The sequence below is a fragment of the Trachinotus anak genome, unplaced genomic scaffold (genome assembly GCF_046630095.1).
Source record: "Trachinotus anak isolate AG129_WGS33_773 ecotype Australia unplaced genomic scaffold, CSIRO_AGI_Tana_v1 ptg000028l, whole genome shotgun sequence".
Taxonomy (NCBI): domain Eukaryota; kingdom Metazoa; phylum Chordata; class Actinopteri; order Carangiformes; family Carangidae; genus Trachinotus; species Trachinotus anak.
In genome coordinates, this window is record NW_027273879.1 from 1,294,024 (window position 1) to 1,309,011 (window position 14,988).

Consider the following 14,988-nt stretch of genomic DNA (forward strand, 5'->3'; position numbering starts at 1 on the left):
AAAAACAAAGAAGACAAATAATTAATGTCACCTGCTGCAATATTTAGACTTCAGTCATTTTAATCATCCATACATCTACTTTCTATACCCACTCCTCCTGTTCAGGGTTACTGGGACATTATAATCAGCATATGCATAATTTAGACAGTACATGTATGCAGATGTAAACCCTCTGCACACAGAGTTGATTTCCATGTGTTTATGCATGAACACATTCCTCAGGCAGAGGCAAAAACAATGTCACATTCTTCTTATGCAGACTCGTGTTTTCAGCCGAGTTTCATGTTTGGTTCATTTTCAGAATTCATTAATTCTGACAGCAGCATGAATTAAAGCGAAGCCTGTCGTCCGCATACAAAGAGTTTGGAGGGTGGAGTCTGTGTAGCCATGTCAAAATAAAAGACACCAGAGTAAACTGAAAGGAACTGATTACAAAGAACAGTGTTTGTCTGCTTTAACGTGAACTGTCTCAAGAGACGGTTTACTATAAGATTATAGTAGAAACATTGTGCAACTTCCAAGACCAATGAAATGTTATGTAATTGTTTTTAAATCACCAGAATCTCATGAGACAAGTAAACAACTGAGATTTTGTAAACATATCAAAAAAATATTGAGCTTAAACTGGAAAATTAAAACTACACTGATCTGATTATGACATTTATTTAAAGGAATATGGAGCTGCAAAGATTAGTCTGTTAATTAATTAATTTATAAAGTAAAAAAACAATTATTATTATATTACAATAATAATTATTTTTATAGTCATTGCTGTTTTTTATTTGATGTTTCCAGCTTCTCAAACATGAGGATTTGATGTTTTTCTTTGTCACATTATTAAAGTGAATATCGATCTAAAGTCGTGTGAAGACGTCACCTTGAACTCTGGGAAATTATTGGAAATATTTTCCACTAATTTTGCACATTACACAGACCAAACGATTAACTGAGAAAATAAGAGACAGATGAATAATGACAATGATAATATCCCTGATATCTCACACATTTCACAGTCTGACATCTGAAGAGATGAGTCTAATAATGGAAATGAGCACAGACAGAATTAGTAACATTAGAAACATATTATGTAATATTTGCTCTAAATAACAGACCCACTTCACTGCAGACTGAAGAGCAAACAGAGGATAAACAACAATTAGTCTTTCAACGTTTTAACTGCACTGATCTAAATATGATGTTTATTTTTCTTTAAAAAAAAAAAGCAATATTGATGACAAATATACTTCATGTTAAATGTTGACAGAAAGTTATCACCTCTACCTTTTTATCTGCTGATGAATAAAAGTTTTTGCTTATTAAAGTTACACCACAGTTTATTTTTACATTATATTACAACATCTGACAATACACTTTACTGTGACTCCGCCACAGGGAGAAAAGTCGGCCTGTATAGTAATGATGTAACGATAAGCGGGTGAGAGACACTTTCCTAGCGTGTGCCGGCCGTGGACCAGAGAGAGGCTTAAGGGCTTGTTTGTGTGTCTGTGTGTCTTTGTGTGTGTGTGTGTGTGTGTGTGTGTGTGTGTGTGTGTGTGTGTATGTAGGGGGGAGGGAGAGTTTACATAACCATCAAGGCTTGTACAGCTCCTTGCATTGCTAATGCGGCTTCCCCGGCCACAAGCCTGCTTTAAGCTAGAGGATAACATAACAATGAGAGAGAGACAGACGGGCAGACAGACAGGCAGGCAGACAGACAGGCAGACAGACAGGCAGGCAGACAGACAGAGGGAGCTTCAAGCTTTGCCCTGCACCCAGCATCGCTGCGTCCAGGCACAGACATCAGTTCATCTGTCTGGCATGCACAGACACAAATGAGAGCGCTCCTGTTTGCAGCCAGCTGTCAGAGTTTAATCACCTACAACATCAAACGACCTGCAGGACCACAGTTCTGTGTTCTCTGGGAGAACAGAGAACAACTGACGTCCCGGGACTGAACAAACTCACTCCGCTGTCCTACTGTGAAGCCACACTGTAGTTATATTTTGTTGGTATTACCACTATTATTTTAACGGATTCTCACCCATTTTTTTCTGAGTTTAAATGATCAGTTTCCTTCAATTTATCTGCATTAAACTCGGCTGAAATGTTGAAAATTAAAAAGCAAACCTGAATTTTCACAGAGATTGTTTTTACGCTTGAATGAGGTAAAAATGTTGGTGTATCAATAAAAGCAAAATGCAACAAAGAGCGATGGAAACAGATTCAGAGAATAAATGATCATGTGACCGTAACATCACTTCTCACTTCCAGTGAAGAGACAAAAACATCAGATCTGTGTGAAGCAGTGAGGAGAAACAAACAGAAACCTCACATTTCCATCATGTTCTCAACATTTATTTGGAGTTTTTCTTTTAAAATCATCTCATTGCGTCTTCCTCTTAATAACTGTTAATCTCAATGAACCCAAGATGCTCCAGGTTCAATATCTACAAACTTAAAACACGCAGATCTCCAACTGAACCGTGGAGAAATGTTTACACTGATGTGCACAAACTGCTCCAAGGTCAAAAATGAACTTTGAACCTGAAAGCTGAGGTCAACTGTCTGACCTGGAGGGTGGCCTGAAAAGTACATGAAGAATATTCCAGGTATAGTATTAGTGTTAAGTACATTTACTCCTACAAAGTACAAGTTCTTTTGCAGATTCTCTTAAAATTCAGTTAAATCTTGGATGGAAGTCTGGCTTATGTTTAGTTTATGTTTCCAACATTATTCTGCAGCACATATAGTGGTGTGGACCACTTTGGTTCAGACTGAATTTTCTCAGCAATCACTGGATGTTTCCTTTTGATATTCGTGGTCCTGCTCTGACTTCACCAGCAGGTCAGACCTTTCACTTACACTGAGCGGTATCTCAACAGTTACTGGATGGATGAGCACAGATTTTTGCACAGACATCCATGATGCCCAGGTGAATTAAAATAACTTTGGTTGAGAAAACAGACGTCATTCCTTCTTTCTTCTCTGGTCTCTTTAGTCAAACTCACTGCTTCTCATCTCAGGAGTGTCTCTCTCTGCAGACAGAGCTCGGTAAAAAGGCTTTCAAATGTTTTGCTCCACTTCAGCAGAATTTGAAGATGGATCATCTAATTTCCACCACTGACTATTCATGTACCTGCAGTGATTACATAGGAGTGAACTGCATATCCTTTGTTGCCCGTTTTTATCCTTTCACCATTTTATCTACATCTTTTATTTGCAGTTTTGTAAGTTTTCATGTTTGTCTAATTGCTTAGATTTTTGCTTTTACTGTCCTTTGCTCATGAGAAAGAGATCAGCTGTCACTGAACCACTCTGTGTCCAGACTTATGACCATTTAGCTTTGGCTGTGAAGGCGTTTTATTCCTTGTGTTATTCTTACGTAACTCGACAGGACAGTAATCTACGTGAGCTGCTTCATGATGCTTTTTCACCTGATCATTTATGTTTCTTATTTCAACTATTCACACGACAATGTTAACACCACTTCTGTGAAGTCACTCATGCACGAACAAACACATCCACAGAATTTAAAATATCCATTCGGCTTCGGGACATTTCAGGAGCTCAACCATCATCACTCCTGACACACAGCTCAGAGACAGAAGAGATGAAATGATTTGGCTCGATGCACCGAGAGAAAGACGAGCAAGAGACAGACAAATAGACCGGGCCACTCAGAGTACAGTAAAAGGTGGGCTACAAATAGCACAGGTACCAGCAGTGTGTAGTAGAGTGTGTGCGCGAGGTGCAGTTGTGTTGACTTGGTATTCAGACAGCGACTGCAGGCAAAAGGACCAGCAAGGATGCTATTCTTAGTCGAGCACAGCAGCATCCCAGAGCACCGCCACATGTGAGATACAAACTCCCCAACACAAAACACAGACGGCAGCATCACATGTTCCCAGAGTCCAGCTAACTGCAACAAGAAGCTTCCTCATTCTCATGTCTGTCTTTCTACAGCTGTAAATCACCTGAACATGGGAGGAGGCTCTCATACAATGTTCACATTCACACATTCATTATAATGATCATCTTCCTCTTCCTCTTCATCACTGACCGCCGCTGCTGCTTCTGTCCGGCTGTACACAAACACAATCTCTCCCCTCACTTCACATCTCTGTGTCTCCACCACGTCCAACTTACTGCATGTGTCACAGTACATAAGCCTCTTCAACTATCAACCCCCGTCACCATGGAAACACATCAGTCAGGTGGTGCATGGGTGAGTAGCCTATGGTGGGCAGTAACATTAGCATAAAGCAACGGTGGGCAGGGGGGGAAGGAAAAAATAAAATAAAAAAATCACCACATCTGACCCAACCCTTCAAAATAAAGGAACCAGTTCAGATTAATGTAGAGCAGGCTCGCAATAATTTGAATTTCAATAAAGTTTTTTCACTTAAATATTTTTATAAATGCGAAAGGCGTCAATTATCAGTTTAGCTTCGGCTCCACAGAGGACTTTTAGCATCTTTCAGCTCATTGTTATAAAGGTAGAAGTCCATGTGTTTGTGATTATAAAGCAGGTCTAGGTTCTATATTAATACTGTGAAAGTATCAAAGCCTCAGTCCACAGAGAAATGCACACAGCCTGTATTCAGACACTGAGCCTTAAAACCAGCCGTCAGGACTTCTGGAACTTTGTGATGTCATAACAAAGCAGTCACCACCCTCAGCCATGCCCCAAGCCCCGCCCACCTGGACCCACCATCCAACCTTTCAGGATTTGAGTGTTTACCTGAAGTCTGCTGTATTTTTATTGGATCACTTCACATCACTTCTTCAAATCACAATTATATCTTCTTATGGATATAAACTCTTCAAATAAAACTCAGGAGAAGTGTAAAATATGGGACCTTTAATGTTTAGGTTCACTCTCATCAACCCTCTCAGATACGGCAACAAACAGCAGACAGACAAAACTAGCGACTGGCTGGTGAACACGGTGGAACATTTAGCAGCCAGATCAAGAGTCAGATATTATTTTCTCCACAGGGCAAACCAAAGGCGAAAAGAAGAGTCAATATTAGTGAAGTGAAGTAAACTCTGATGTCGTTAGTGTCAGCTGGGTGTGTAAACATGTGACTGTTTGCTCACACGTTCACCAGACACATTTCTGGAGGTGATAATGTGTCGACTGTTAGTTTACAGCTCGTCTCGTGGCTCACTAGTGTCTGAAAAACAAGACAAATTAGACTTCTGACATTTAAACAGCTCACAGTCATGTCGCTTGACAAAATGGGATTTAATCTTCAAATTGGTCATAAAGAATTACTGACACCATCAGATTAACTGTGCTGCTTTTAAGGTGTGCACAGCAGAAAGCCTCAAGCAGCTCTGAACAACAATGTAACAGTAAATTTACCCTCAGCATCGTTGACATGTCACCAGACTGGAAAAGAGCGTTTTGAGTCTAACAGTGTAAACAAAGTGTGAATTTCAGTTCCTCTTGTAAGCTACAGAACAGAGTTGTCACTCAGAATGAAACAGATTAGTGCACAAAAACAAAGATCGCAGGGCTGTCCCGGGCTTTCAGCCTGGCTCACACAGTTTCCAGCTCATTAGACAGTAATCACAACATTGGAGTCCGCTGCAGCTCTCTGTTTCCATTCAGCCGCCCGTTCACATCATCTCAGACTAATCCAGTTGAGGCCGACGATACAAACATCATGCTCACTGGGTAAACACTATTGTCCAGGTAGGTCTGTCACCACGGAGCAGAACTGAGAACAACAGAGAAGCTTCTGGAGAATAATAACATCTGCATGGTTCTGTGACATGACTGTGTATTGGTTAATTATGTCATTACCTGCGTGATTAACTAATAAAGACACCAAAAATATTGCTGCAGTGGTGAAAGAATAAGAATAAGAATAATATACTTCTTGCATATATCAACATAATGTAAACAAAGACTACTGACAAACAAAGACACAACTCAAATCATCCGACCGAGAAAACTCAAATTACAGACATCTTCAGTCTCATCTACATCACGAACAAACAATATTTCTACCACTAAGCCTGCAGCCTGTATGTTCTACCTGAGTGTGATAAAAGGTAGCAGGACAGTTATAGACTTTAAAACTTCAACCTCCATTAAAATGTAATACTGATCACATTTAGAGCTGTTAAAAACTAAACTTAAACAGCTGCACACACAGATTTAGGGGAACCTGGTTTGCTGAATCAGCCATTAGCAGCTCTGTTTGCAGTGTCACTGTGATGCTGAAGGAAACATAAAAACCTGACGATTCTTAGGCAAGTATTGCAGTTGTGAAGAGTTCATGAAGACGTTTATTTGCAATGGCATTGTGAGCTCAGATGTGACACAAATAGACCAAAGACAAACTATATTTACTCACTTCCTGTTGCTTTCAGGACACCTGTTCCTATCACCTCTCGCAGCATCTTTGCCTCGCGCCTCTCCCTCCTGCGGGAGTCACACCTCAGCTTTAAACCAGGTGCTTCTGTTTCTATTCATGTTTTTACAGTTTCAAAATTAGAAGCAAAGACCGGTGACCGCCCAGAAATTTCTATTTTCATCCCATGAGGTGTCACCTTAGCTAAATGAAACATCTGGCACAAACAAAAGCAAATATATCCACAAGCAGTGACACTGAGGTGAGTAAAAATCAGACGCTGTACCTCACTGAAGCATGACGACTATAAAACTGAACACTGATCCGGAAGCAGATGATAATTTGAATGAATGAATTTATAGCTTTTACAAATCCAACCAATACCAACTCAACTGGAGCAGCTACAGTTTTTATTTTACTTGAAATTTTAGATCAATTTAAGAATATTTCAAACATGTTCAGCTGGAAAAGAAGAAGAACTAAAACAACAAACAGTGAGTTGAGATGGTAATTTTCAAAGTAAAGCTTTAAATCATTGAAATTTCAGTAGAGGTCAAAGTTCAGTATTAGGTGATCAGTTTTATTCGATTCAGATCATCACGGCTCATATTTGCTTCCTCTCATTCACTCTTTGGACGAGCAGTGAAGCTGAGAAAGTTAACAAATCATATATTTACTACACTGAGCTCAATGAACAGGACTATTGTGACCAGGTGAGTGAATAAATACTGCTGCCACCAGAGTATATGTGACAGTGGGCATCAGAGGAGCAGAGTTGTCTGTTGTACATCTTGGCTTTGATGTTCTCTGATGTTTTGTGTGACTTTAATGTTGCTCCATGAAAAACCTCGGCCTCAGACTCAGCAGCCTTCATTAGGTGGAGATCAGACAGCGACGGTTTGTGTTTGTGGATCTTGTTACGTTCAGTCTGGACGTCTGATGCGCCTCCTCTCAGCTGACACAAAGTCGCTGGCACTGATCTAAACCGTGGAGGCTGTTACAGCTTTATTTTCTACAGCGCCACTTAAAATGTGTCACGTAGAGCAGCGACAACTGAAAAATGTATCTACTGTTATTTTGATAAATAATCATTTCACAATTTTTACAAGTAAAAATGGAAAAAACATTTGTGTTGAAATCCATCAGAAGATATATTTGTGGTTTTAAGTTTTACATCTCCTCTCTCAGGCTTCTCTATGGAGATCTAGTAACAACAGGTCAGTCAGCCAATCAGAAGAGAGGCTGTGAGTCTCTTTTCTGATTGGCTGGCTGTTTTCTGAGTGATCTGCTTTGTTGTGACATCACAAAGTTCCAGAAGTCCTGATGGCTGGTTTTAAGGCTCAGTTTCTGAATACAGGCTGTGTGCATTTCTCTGTGGACTGAGGCTTTGATCCTTTCACAGTATTAATATAGAACCAGCTGTGGACGATCATTTCTACTTCCTAAAACTGACATTTCAACATTTACAGCGCCATTTTTTTCATTTTAGTCATTAGTCATTTTTTCACGTGAATCTGAAAATGTGGGCTATATTTACATTTTTTTTAAAAAATCTCATATCACTTCTCTCTCTGTGGTGGCTCCATCTTTGACTGTGGCCACTGAGAACCGCTGTGACACTGCAGCCTTCTGATGAACCCTGGTGACACGTCATCTGAACTAGCCCGACCTCTGTGTTGTTAACTGACTGCTTCAGGGGTGTTGAACGCAGCTCGGCTGTACTGTCCGGTCTAGTTTCCCGGCTGACTCTGACAGTAGCTTCAGTCCAAACAGACAGACAGCCCCCCCCTCCCGAGGCTGCTACCAGACTGTCACACTGCAGTTTAACAGCACTGTCCCCTCTCAGCCAACTGTGTGTGTGTGTGTGTGTGTGTGTGTGTGTGTGTGTGACAGAGAGATAAACAACGAGAGACAGAGTTTGTTGGTCAAGAAAAAATGTTGTGGCCTCAGTCCATCAAACTGTGTCTGCATGAAACAGCTGGTTTCAGGTTTCAGTCAGTGTCTTCTCTGAGTCTGTGCGTGGTCCTGGAGACACCTTCTGTGGAAGGTACTACCACAGAGGTGGTGCTGAGCCCAGGTGTGTCTGTCTGTGGACACAACCTGCAAGATCCAGTCACAAAGCTTTACAGGTGTAGTCGAGATCGGTTCAAGAGCTGAGCTACACGTGGAAATGAAATGAACGTATAAAAAGGACGAATCAGCTGAGATCACATGAGCCTGCAACACAAGACCGGCAGGGATGCCTGGTCCACAGGTGACACCGTGGTGACAAATATCTCCCACAAGCTGAAGGTGCAACTGTCATATTATCACATCACATCCTCAGGGATCATTTCTCTGAAGTTGTAAACCACAGCAGGAACAAACGGCTCTGTTTAAGTGTGAATGTGTAAATAAGAGATTACAGAGTGTCTCCTCCTCTGCATCCTGCAGCCAGCACCTGTGTAAATGACGGGATTCACAGCACAGGTGAGGTGTCAGGTAAACATCCAACGACACAACACAGTGTCTGTCCTCTGGTATATGAGGAGACTGCAGTTTACAGGCCTGTAACTGTAGAATTAAATCTCTGTTTTGCATGAAAGGCAGGTTGCTGCTTAGTAACAAAAATGCTCAGAAATACTATGATTTGGTTTGGTTTTTGGAGTAAAGGCCGCCCTCCTGGTCCTTTCACCCTTCAAGGAAAATAACTGAAAACTCTGTTATCTGCAGATGTGCAAAGTGGGTGTTTCTCTGCAGGAGAGCAGATTTATCCAGGGTTACACAGCCTCTTATTTTGTCCGGTAAGAGTCACAACAGAAACAGATTTAAATCTGCCTGTGAACAAACTGACAATCTGAGCTCCACCGCAGCTGCGAACAGCCTCCAACATATCCGCCCCTCCGTCCCCTGTAAACACAGCATGTGAAGTCATGACTGGGTCAGGGTGTCACCGGCGGCGTGCGTCCAGCGAGGCGTGACAGATTACCTGAGCGGCGATGAGACAATTAGATTTAACTCATATAATCCAGCTTGAATCTAAAAATCGAAACTAACTGCGTCCAAACAGGAACACGAGGCCGAGTGTGGGGAAGAAAATGAACATTTTTTTTCCCAGAGAACCCAAATGAATTAAATAATAATCTACATTATCCCAGCTGCTGATGGGAGGAAAAACATCTTCATATCCCGCAGCAGCAAAAACACAAATATGGGTCATTTAAAATTAGCATTAGCTCTCCCAGAACAAATATTTTCATCAGACTAATTCTGTTTACAGTGAAATTATCAATAGTTCCAGGCTCTTTATGCCATCCTCACTAAAGAGGACGTGTTATTTTCCACACATCACAAAGTCTATGATATTACAGAGGAGCAGATAATAGCACATGTGCAGCAAATGTTCCTGTTAATATCTTCTACTGTGAAACATGGAAGTGCTTCAGAGACGGTGAAGCTTCTCTGCTAATTTCAACAAAATCAGCACACATTAATTCAGGGCTGCAAATAATGATTATTTTCATTATTTATCAATTAGTTAATTGGTCAATAAAAGCCTAAAGATTCAGTTTGCAAAATACATTAGAGAAAAAGTGAACAGGAGAATTTCTGTTTGGAAAATGACTTATTAACGATTATTAAAATAGTTGCCAATTGATTTTCTGTTGGTCGACTCATCGTTTCAGCTCTACATTAATCAGCATCTCATTCAGGCAGAGGGGGGGGCAGATGAAGACTGTGAGATGCTGTTGAAAGCTCCTGACAAGTGGACCTTGAGTTTAGAGCTGAAACATTATCAGAACAATCAATGGACAGAAAACTGATTGATAATCGTTCATGATATTTTTAATTTGCTTGTTCCAGCTTCTGAAATGTGAATATTTTCAGATTTTCTTCATCTTCTGTGGCAGTGAACTGAAGGTTTTGGTATTTATTCATATTTAAACATCACACTGGACTGTGGGAACTTGTGTTGCTCATATTTCACTATTTTCAAACATTTTAAAGCCCAAACGATTAATAATCTGCAGGTTAATTGACAAAGAAAATAACTGTTAGTTGCAGATACTTGAGTGTAGATTATTCTGTCACACATCGTCGTATCAGTTTAATCTTTACTATCGTGGTTCGAGACCAGACTCAGGTCAGGTTAAAACAATTATGTATATAAAACTTCCACATATGAATATTGGACGTGCTTTATTTATAGTAACATAACTTTATTTATATGTCATGTAGAGGCAAGCTGAGAAAGCTGGCACAAAGAAGAGCAGGGATAAAATGACTTCATGTGTAAATAAACTGTATTATAGTTTTATGTCTTATTTTTTCTGCATGTTTTTTTTGTAGAAGTAGTGAAAAAAATATTTTTACAACATTAACTGTTCTATAATAAGATTTTGAGTCATCATCACTACAGATTTGCACATTTTTATGGAAGTTTGTGTCATTTTTCTTCTATTTCGGTTCCTTGCAGGTTTTATATTTTGAATTAAATTGACAAAATTGTCAGACTGATACTGTTTGTGCTGAAAAAAGGAAACCATACATGTGAGATAAAAAGCCCTTTAAAAAAACATCAATGTGAAGGAAAGTCTGCAAATGAACCAAAATGAAGCTGAACTCCAGGGAGTTAAACTGTTATTTCTTTCATAAAAATGCTAAAAACATGGCTTCATTTCTTTTTCCAATGCTCTCAAACAGTAAACCTTTAACCGGGTTAACTGGTTTGTCTCTGCTGCCCCAGGTCTACTTTTTATTTTTCTATCCTGCATTTCAGTGGAAAATATTCCTGCTTTTCACTTCACTGCAGGTTTTTTTTGTCACTGTGATTCTGCAGATCAAGATTTTACTTTCAAACCATGTAAACAGTTTGACTTCAGTGCACACAATCTGTTTATTGTGTAATATTAGAGTAGCCTAGTGTTTAATGCCTTTTTTTTAAAAAGTGACAAAATCGTGTTTTTATTGCACTGAACTTTTTCTGCCTCATTTTTTCTATATAAAGAAAAATATAAATATATGTATGTGTGAAATAAAACACAACCAAATAAGCTTTTTTTTCATACTCAGTATATTTTGCAGATGATCCTTGTGCTGAAGTACTCTGACAGTGTGGTGCCCCCCTCCAGGGAGCCGAAGCCGGACTCACCTGCTGTTTCTCCGGGGGCTCCTTGCTGATGGCGGAGACCTTGGGCGCCGGTGCCCGCTCGCAGGTGCATCCCTCCAGCAGGTAAATCCCGGAGGGCCTCGTACTCTGGTCGTTCTCGAAGTAGAAGAGCACATTCTGGTAGAGGGCGAAGTACTTCTCGGTCCAGCGGCTGTTCTCCGTGGTCTTCTTGCTCAGGAAGCCGCGCTTGGTGCCCTCTTTACGCGCCACCACCGACAGATACAGAGCGTGGCCCTCATTGTACCGGACGCTCTTCTGCATGTTGTGTTTTATTTCGGTGCCAACTTCCAACTTCACATCACATCTGCAGTTATCTCTAGCGGGGGGACACCGGGGAGACAGCGGGTAGTGCCTCAGTTCGCAGGAAAAGGTAATCCGGGTTTACCATGGTAGAAAAAGTTGGAGCGGCGCAGCAAAAGCTACCGCGCGTCCACCGCGTCCCTGTGCGCCAAACTTTAACGGGGAGCTCCGGGCGCTGCAGCGTTTCTGTCCAAAGATTAAAAAAAAAAAAAACAAGCATGAGAAGGAGAGAGCTTCTCTACCGGCAGCGGCGCTGAGCAGAAATAGACTCAGGGAACAGACGGCGAAGGCAGAATCACGACGGAGATCAGCGGTAATCGGCTTTGACACCAACTTAAAGAGACAGGTCGCTGCGGCCAGCGGCGCTCATCAGTGTTTGCTGTGCCCCCCCCCCCCCCCGGTCCTTTAAACAGGACCAGTTCTCTCTGTCCTTCAGGTGCTGGGCAGGTAGAAGAACCTGCCTCAGCTCTGACTCCATGAGTGTCCGGGCTCAGTGGCACTGATGGTGTTGTGTGATGGAGGAGAATCTAAAGTGAGTAAGTGATGGGGGATGAACTCCACAGTCCTTGTTCTGAGCAAAGATGCGTTTCACAGTGAGGCCGCGGTGATCTGGGTCACACAGATCAGGTGGGTGTCTCACAAAGTCACAGTCTATTCAGTGCAGATCTACGCTTTGCTGTGGCTCAGCAACCAACACCAAGAGTTCTGCACCAACAAGTGTGTAACTCTGCAAAACATCTACTGGATTTGCACACACACACATACAGCCACATTATAACATCCAACTCACACACACACACACACACACACACACACACACACACTTGTGCTAATATAATGTTGCCTCTTACCCTAACCTCAACCAACAGCCCCTAACCTAACTCTGACCTGAACCCTTAGAACAAGTCTGGGGACCGGCCCTTAATGTTCTTACTCCCAACTAAACCTCTAAAACTCACAGTGGTCCTCATAGAGATGGCCATACAGGTGCACACACATGCACACACACACACACACACACACACACACACACACGCTTGAGAGGTGGACAAAAGCAGAAGTTTCTATTTCTGTAAATTGGTGATATGCTTCAGAAGATGGGTGTTTGTTTTGAAAGCCATTCGGCCTGAAAGCACAAACAGATGTTGTAGTGCTTTAGTTGACAGCGTGTGTGTGTGTAAATGCATGTAGACAGATGTTGTGTGTGCGTGTGTGTGTGTGTGTGTGTGCATATATTTGTGTGTGCTTTTGTGCTAAGCTGCCACAGATTTTGTCTTTCACTTCTGTACACGTACTGTACTGCACATAATGTGGTGTAAACCCTCAGAGTCTTCGTTTGAGGTCCACCCCTGCACCAAAACCACCACCACCACCACCACCCTACAGTCTCAGGGTCAGGTCAAGGTTTGGTTGTGGTCCTGGTCGGAAACGTGCAACACTTTAACAGCCTCTGAACATCATGTAACAGATAACACACACTCTCACACTTCCTCAGCGACGAGCAGCATCAAAAGACACAATATAACACACAGACGATGCCAGTCTAATCTGTTAGGCAGCTTAGTGTCAGTTTACTGTGATGAAGTCTAACCCTGCTCCGCTCTGCAGTGACCTGTTGAGATTTTATTTTATAGTGTGATAATGTGACAAGGACACGCACACACACTGTGTTAAAACAAAGCACACACACACTTGGAGTTCAGGCCCGAGTGCTTCTTTCCCAGTGCAGCAGATGCGGTGCCACCCACATCAGCAGGGCTGACGGAGAATAACCAAACCCACGCTGGTGCAGCTCCGTGCCCACTGGGATGTTAAAACAGGGCTGACCACATGTCAGCGCCCACCCCACCTCGATCCTGAAACCCTTCTGCACAAACGCACATTCAGACGCACGTGAAGCGCCACAGAGAGACAGTGTGTTTGACCCAGAACAAAATGAAGTCTTTGTAGATTTTAAGATGTATGAAAAAACTTCTTTCTGATTTCAATGGTCCGATCACATTTTGAATTGTTTCTTCAAGTATTCTGTTGCTTTTGTCTACAAAATATCAGAAAATAATCACAATTTTGTTATTGGCTGTTGTAAAATTGTCCAGCCAGGGGTCCAAAACCCCCAAATACTCATTTGAAAATAATTAGGTCTGTCAAACGTTATATTTTTTCTTAATCGCTGAAATTAAATAGTTAATTGTGATTAATCGCATGTTTTATCACATGATTAAAATTCTCTTATTTTGCATTTCAGAACAGTTTTCTCTTGCGTGACAACACATAACCGTCAGTCTGTCTGAACTAGAAGCTAACGTTAGCACGTCTGACGTGTAATTATGAAGATGTCTGATAATTCATTTATCCATAGACGAGCTCTGGGTAAGTTACATTTTTATTTTCCAACTCATTCGATCTTCACAAACGACGATTCAGACATTGGATTCAAACACTTTAGGTCTCACGCCCCTTTACGCAGACCGTCAGCATGATAACCTACTCACAAAAACAGTGCTAACATGGTAAAAATTAGCTGGTATAATGTGTATGTTCATCATCGTAGTTTGCTAACATGCTAATCAGCAATAAACACAATGTTTTTCTTTTGATTAACTGTAACCATGATCTAACTTAACCAAGTTGTTATATCTGAAGCACAGTTTATTTGCTATAACCATAAAATGTAAATAAAATATTGTAGGTACATGTATGTAATCCAGCATTTTGTAGGTGAACAGGCTCCTATAAAGTTTTGATGAGCCAACTCTTAGAGATTGACCTCATCCTGTCACATCTTATCAGCTCCAAGGCATTAAAAGCCATATCTGACCCCTCCACAGGCAAACAGTGGCAATGCTGACAAATGAAAAAGTCTCATTGCAGCTTAATATCATGAGCAGGGCTTCATGGGGAGGAGCACAGACAGAAACAATCCCTCCGAGGTTAAAGGAGAGGGCAAGGACACGCACACGTTGCATCACAGCCGGGCATCAGACTCACGCTGCTCAGTTTCAACAGCCTGGGGGGGAGTTCAGCACAGAGCGGGGCAGTTTGAGAATCTGTACACTAACAAAGCAGCACAATCGTTCCACCAACTGTCATAGAAATGCACCACACACCACAGCTGCCTCAGCTCAGAGGTGCACCATCATGGGGAAGTGGTACCTCACTTGATCATTTGTACTT

General features: G+C 41.5%; 1 protein-coding gene across 3 annotated transcripts in view; it reads right to left on the reverse strand.

The window, feature by feature from the left end:
* The window catches only part of rasgrf2a (Ras protein-specific guanine nucleotide-releasing factor 2a), a 43,164-nt gene that overhangs the window by 21,724 nt on the left and 6,452 nt on the right, over positions 1 to 14,988 (reverse strand). Inside the window, exon 1 of one of the 3 annotated variants that reach the window (XM_071465338.1) lies at positions 11,497 to 12,161. The exons of 1 other annotated variant lie outside the window; for it this stretch is intronic. In XM_071465338.1, coding sequence (XP_071321439.1) covers positions 11,497 to 11,775 — 279 coding nt within the window. In that variant the 5' untranslated portion in view covers positions 11,776 to 12,161. Of the gene's footprint in view, positions 1 to 11,496; positions 12,162 to 14,988 lie in introns of those variants that run through there. One more of the 3 variants, XM_071465339.1, reaches the window with a different exon arrangement.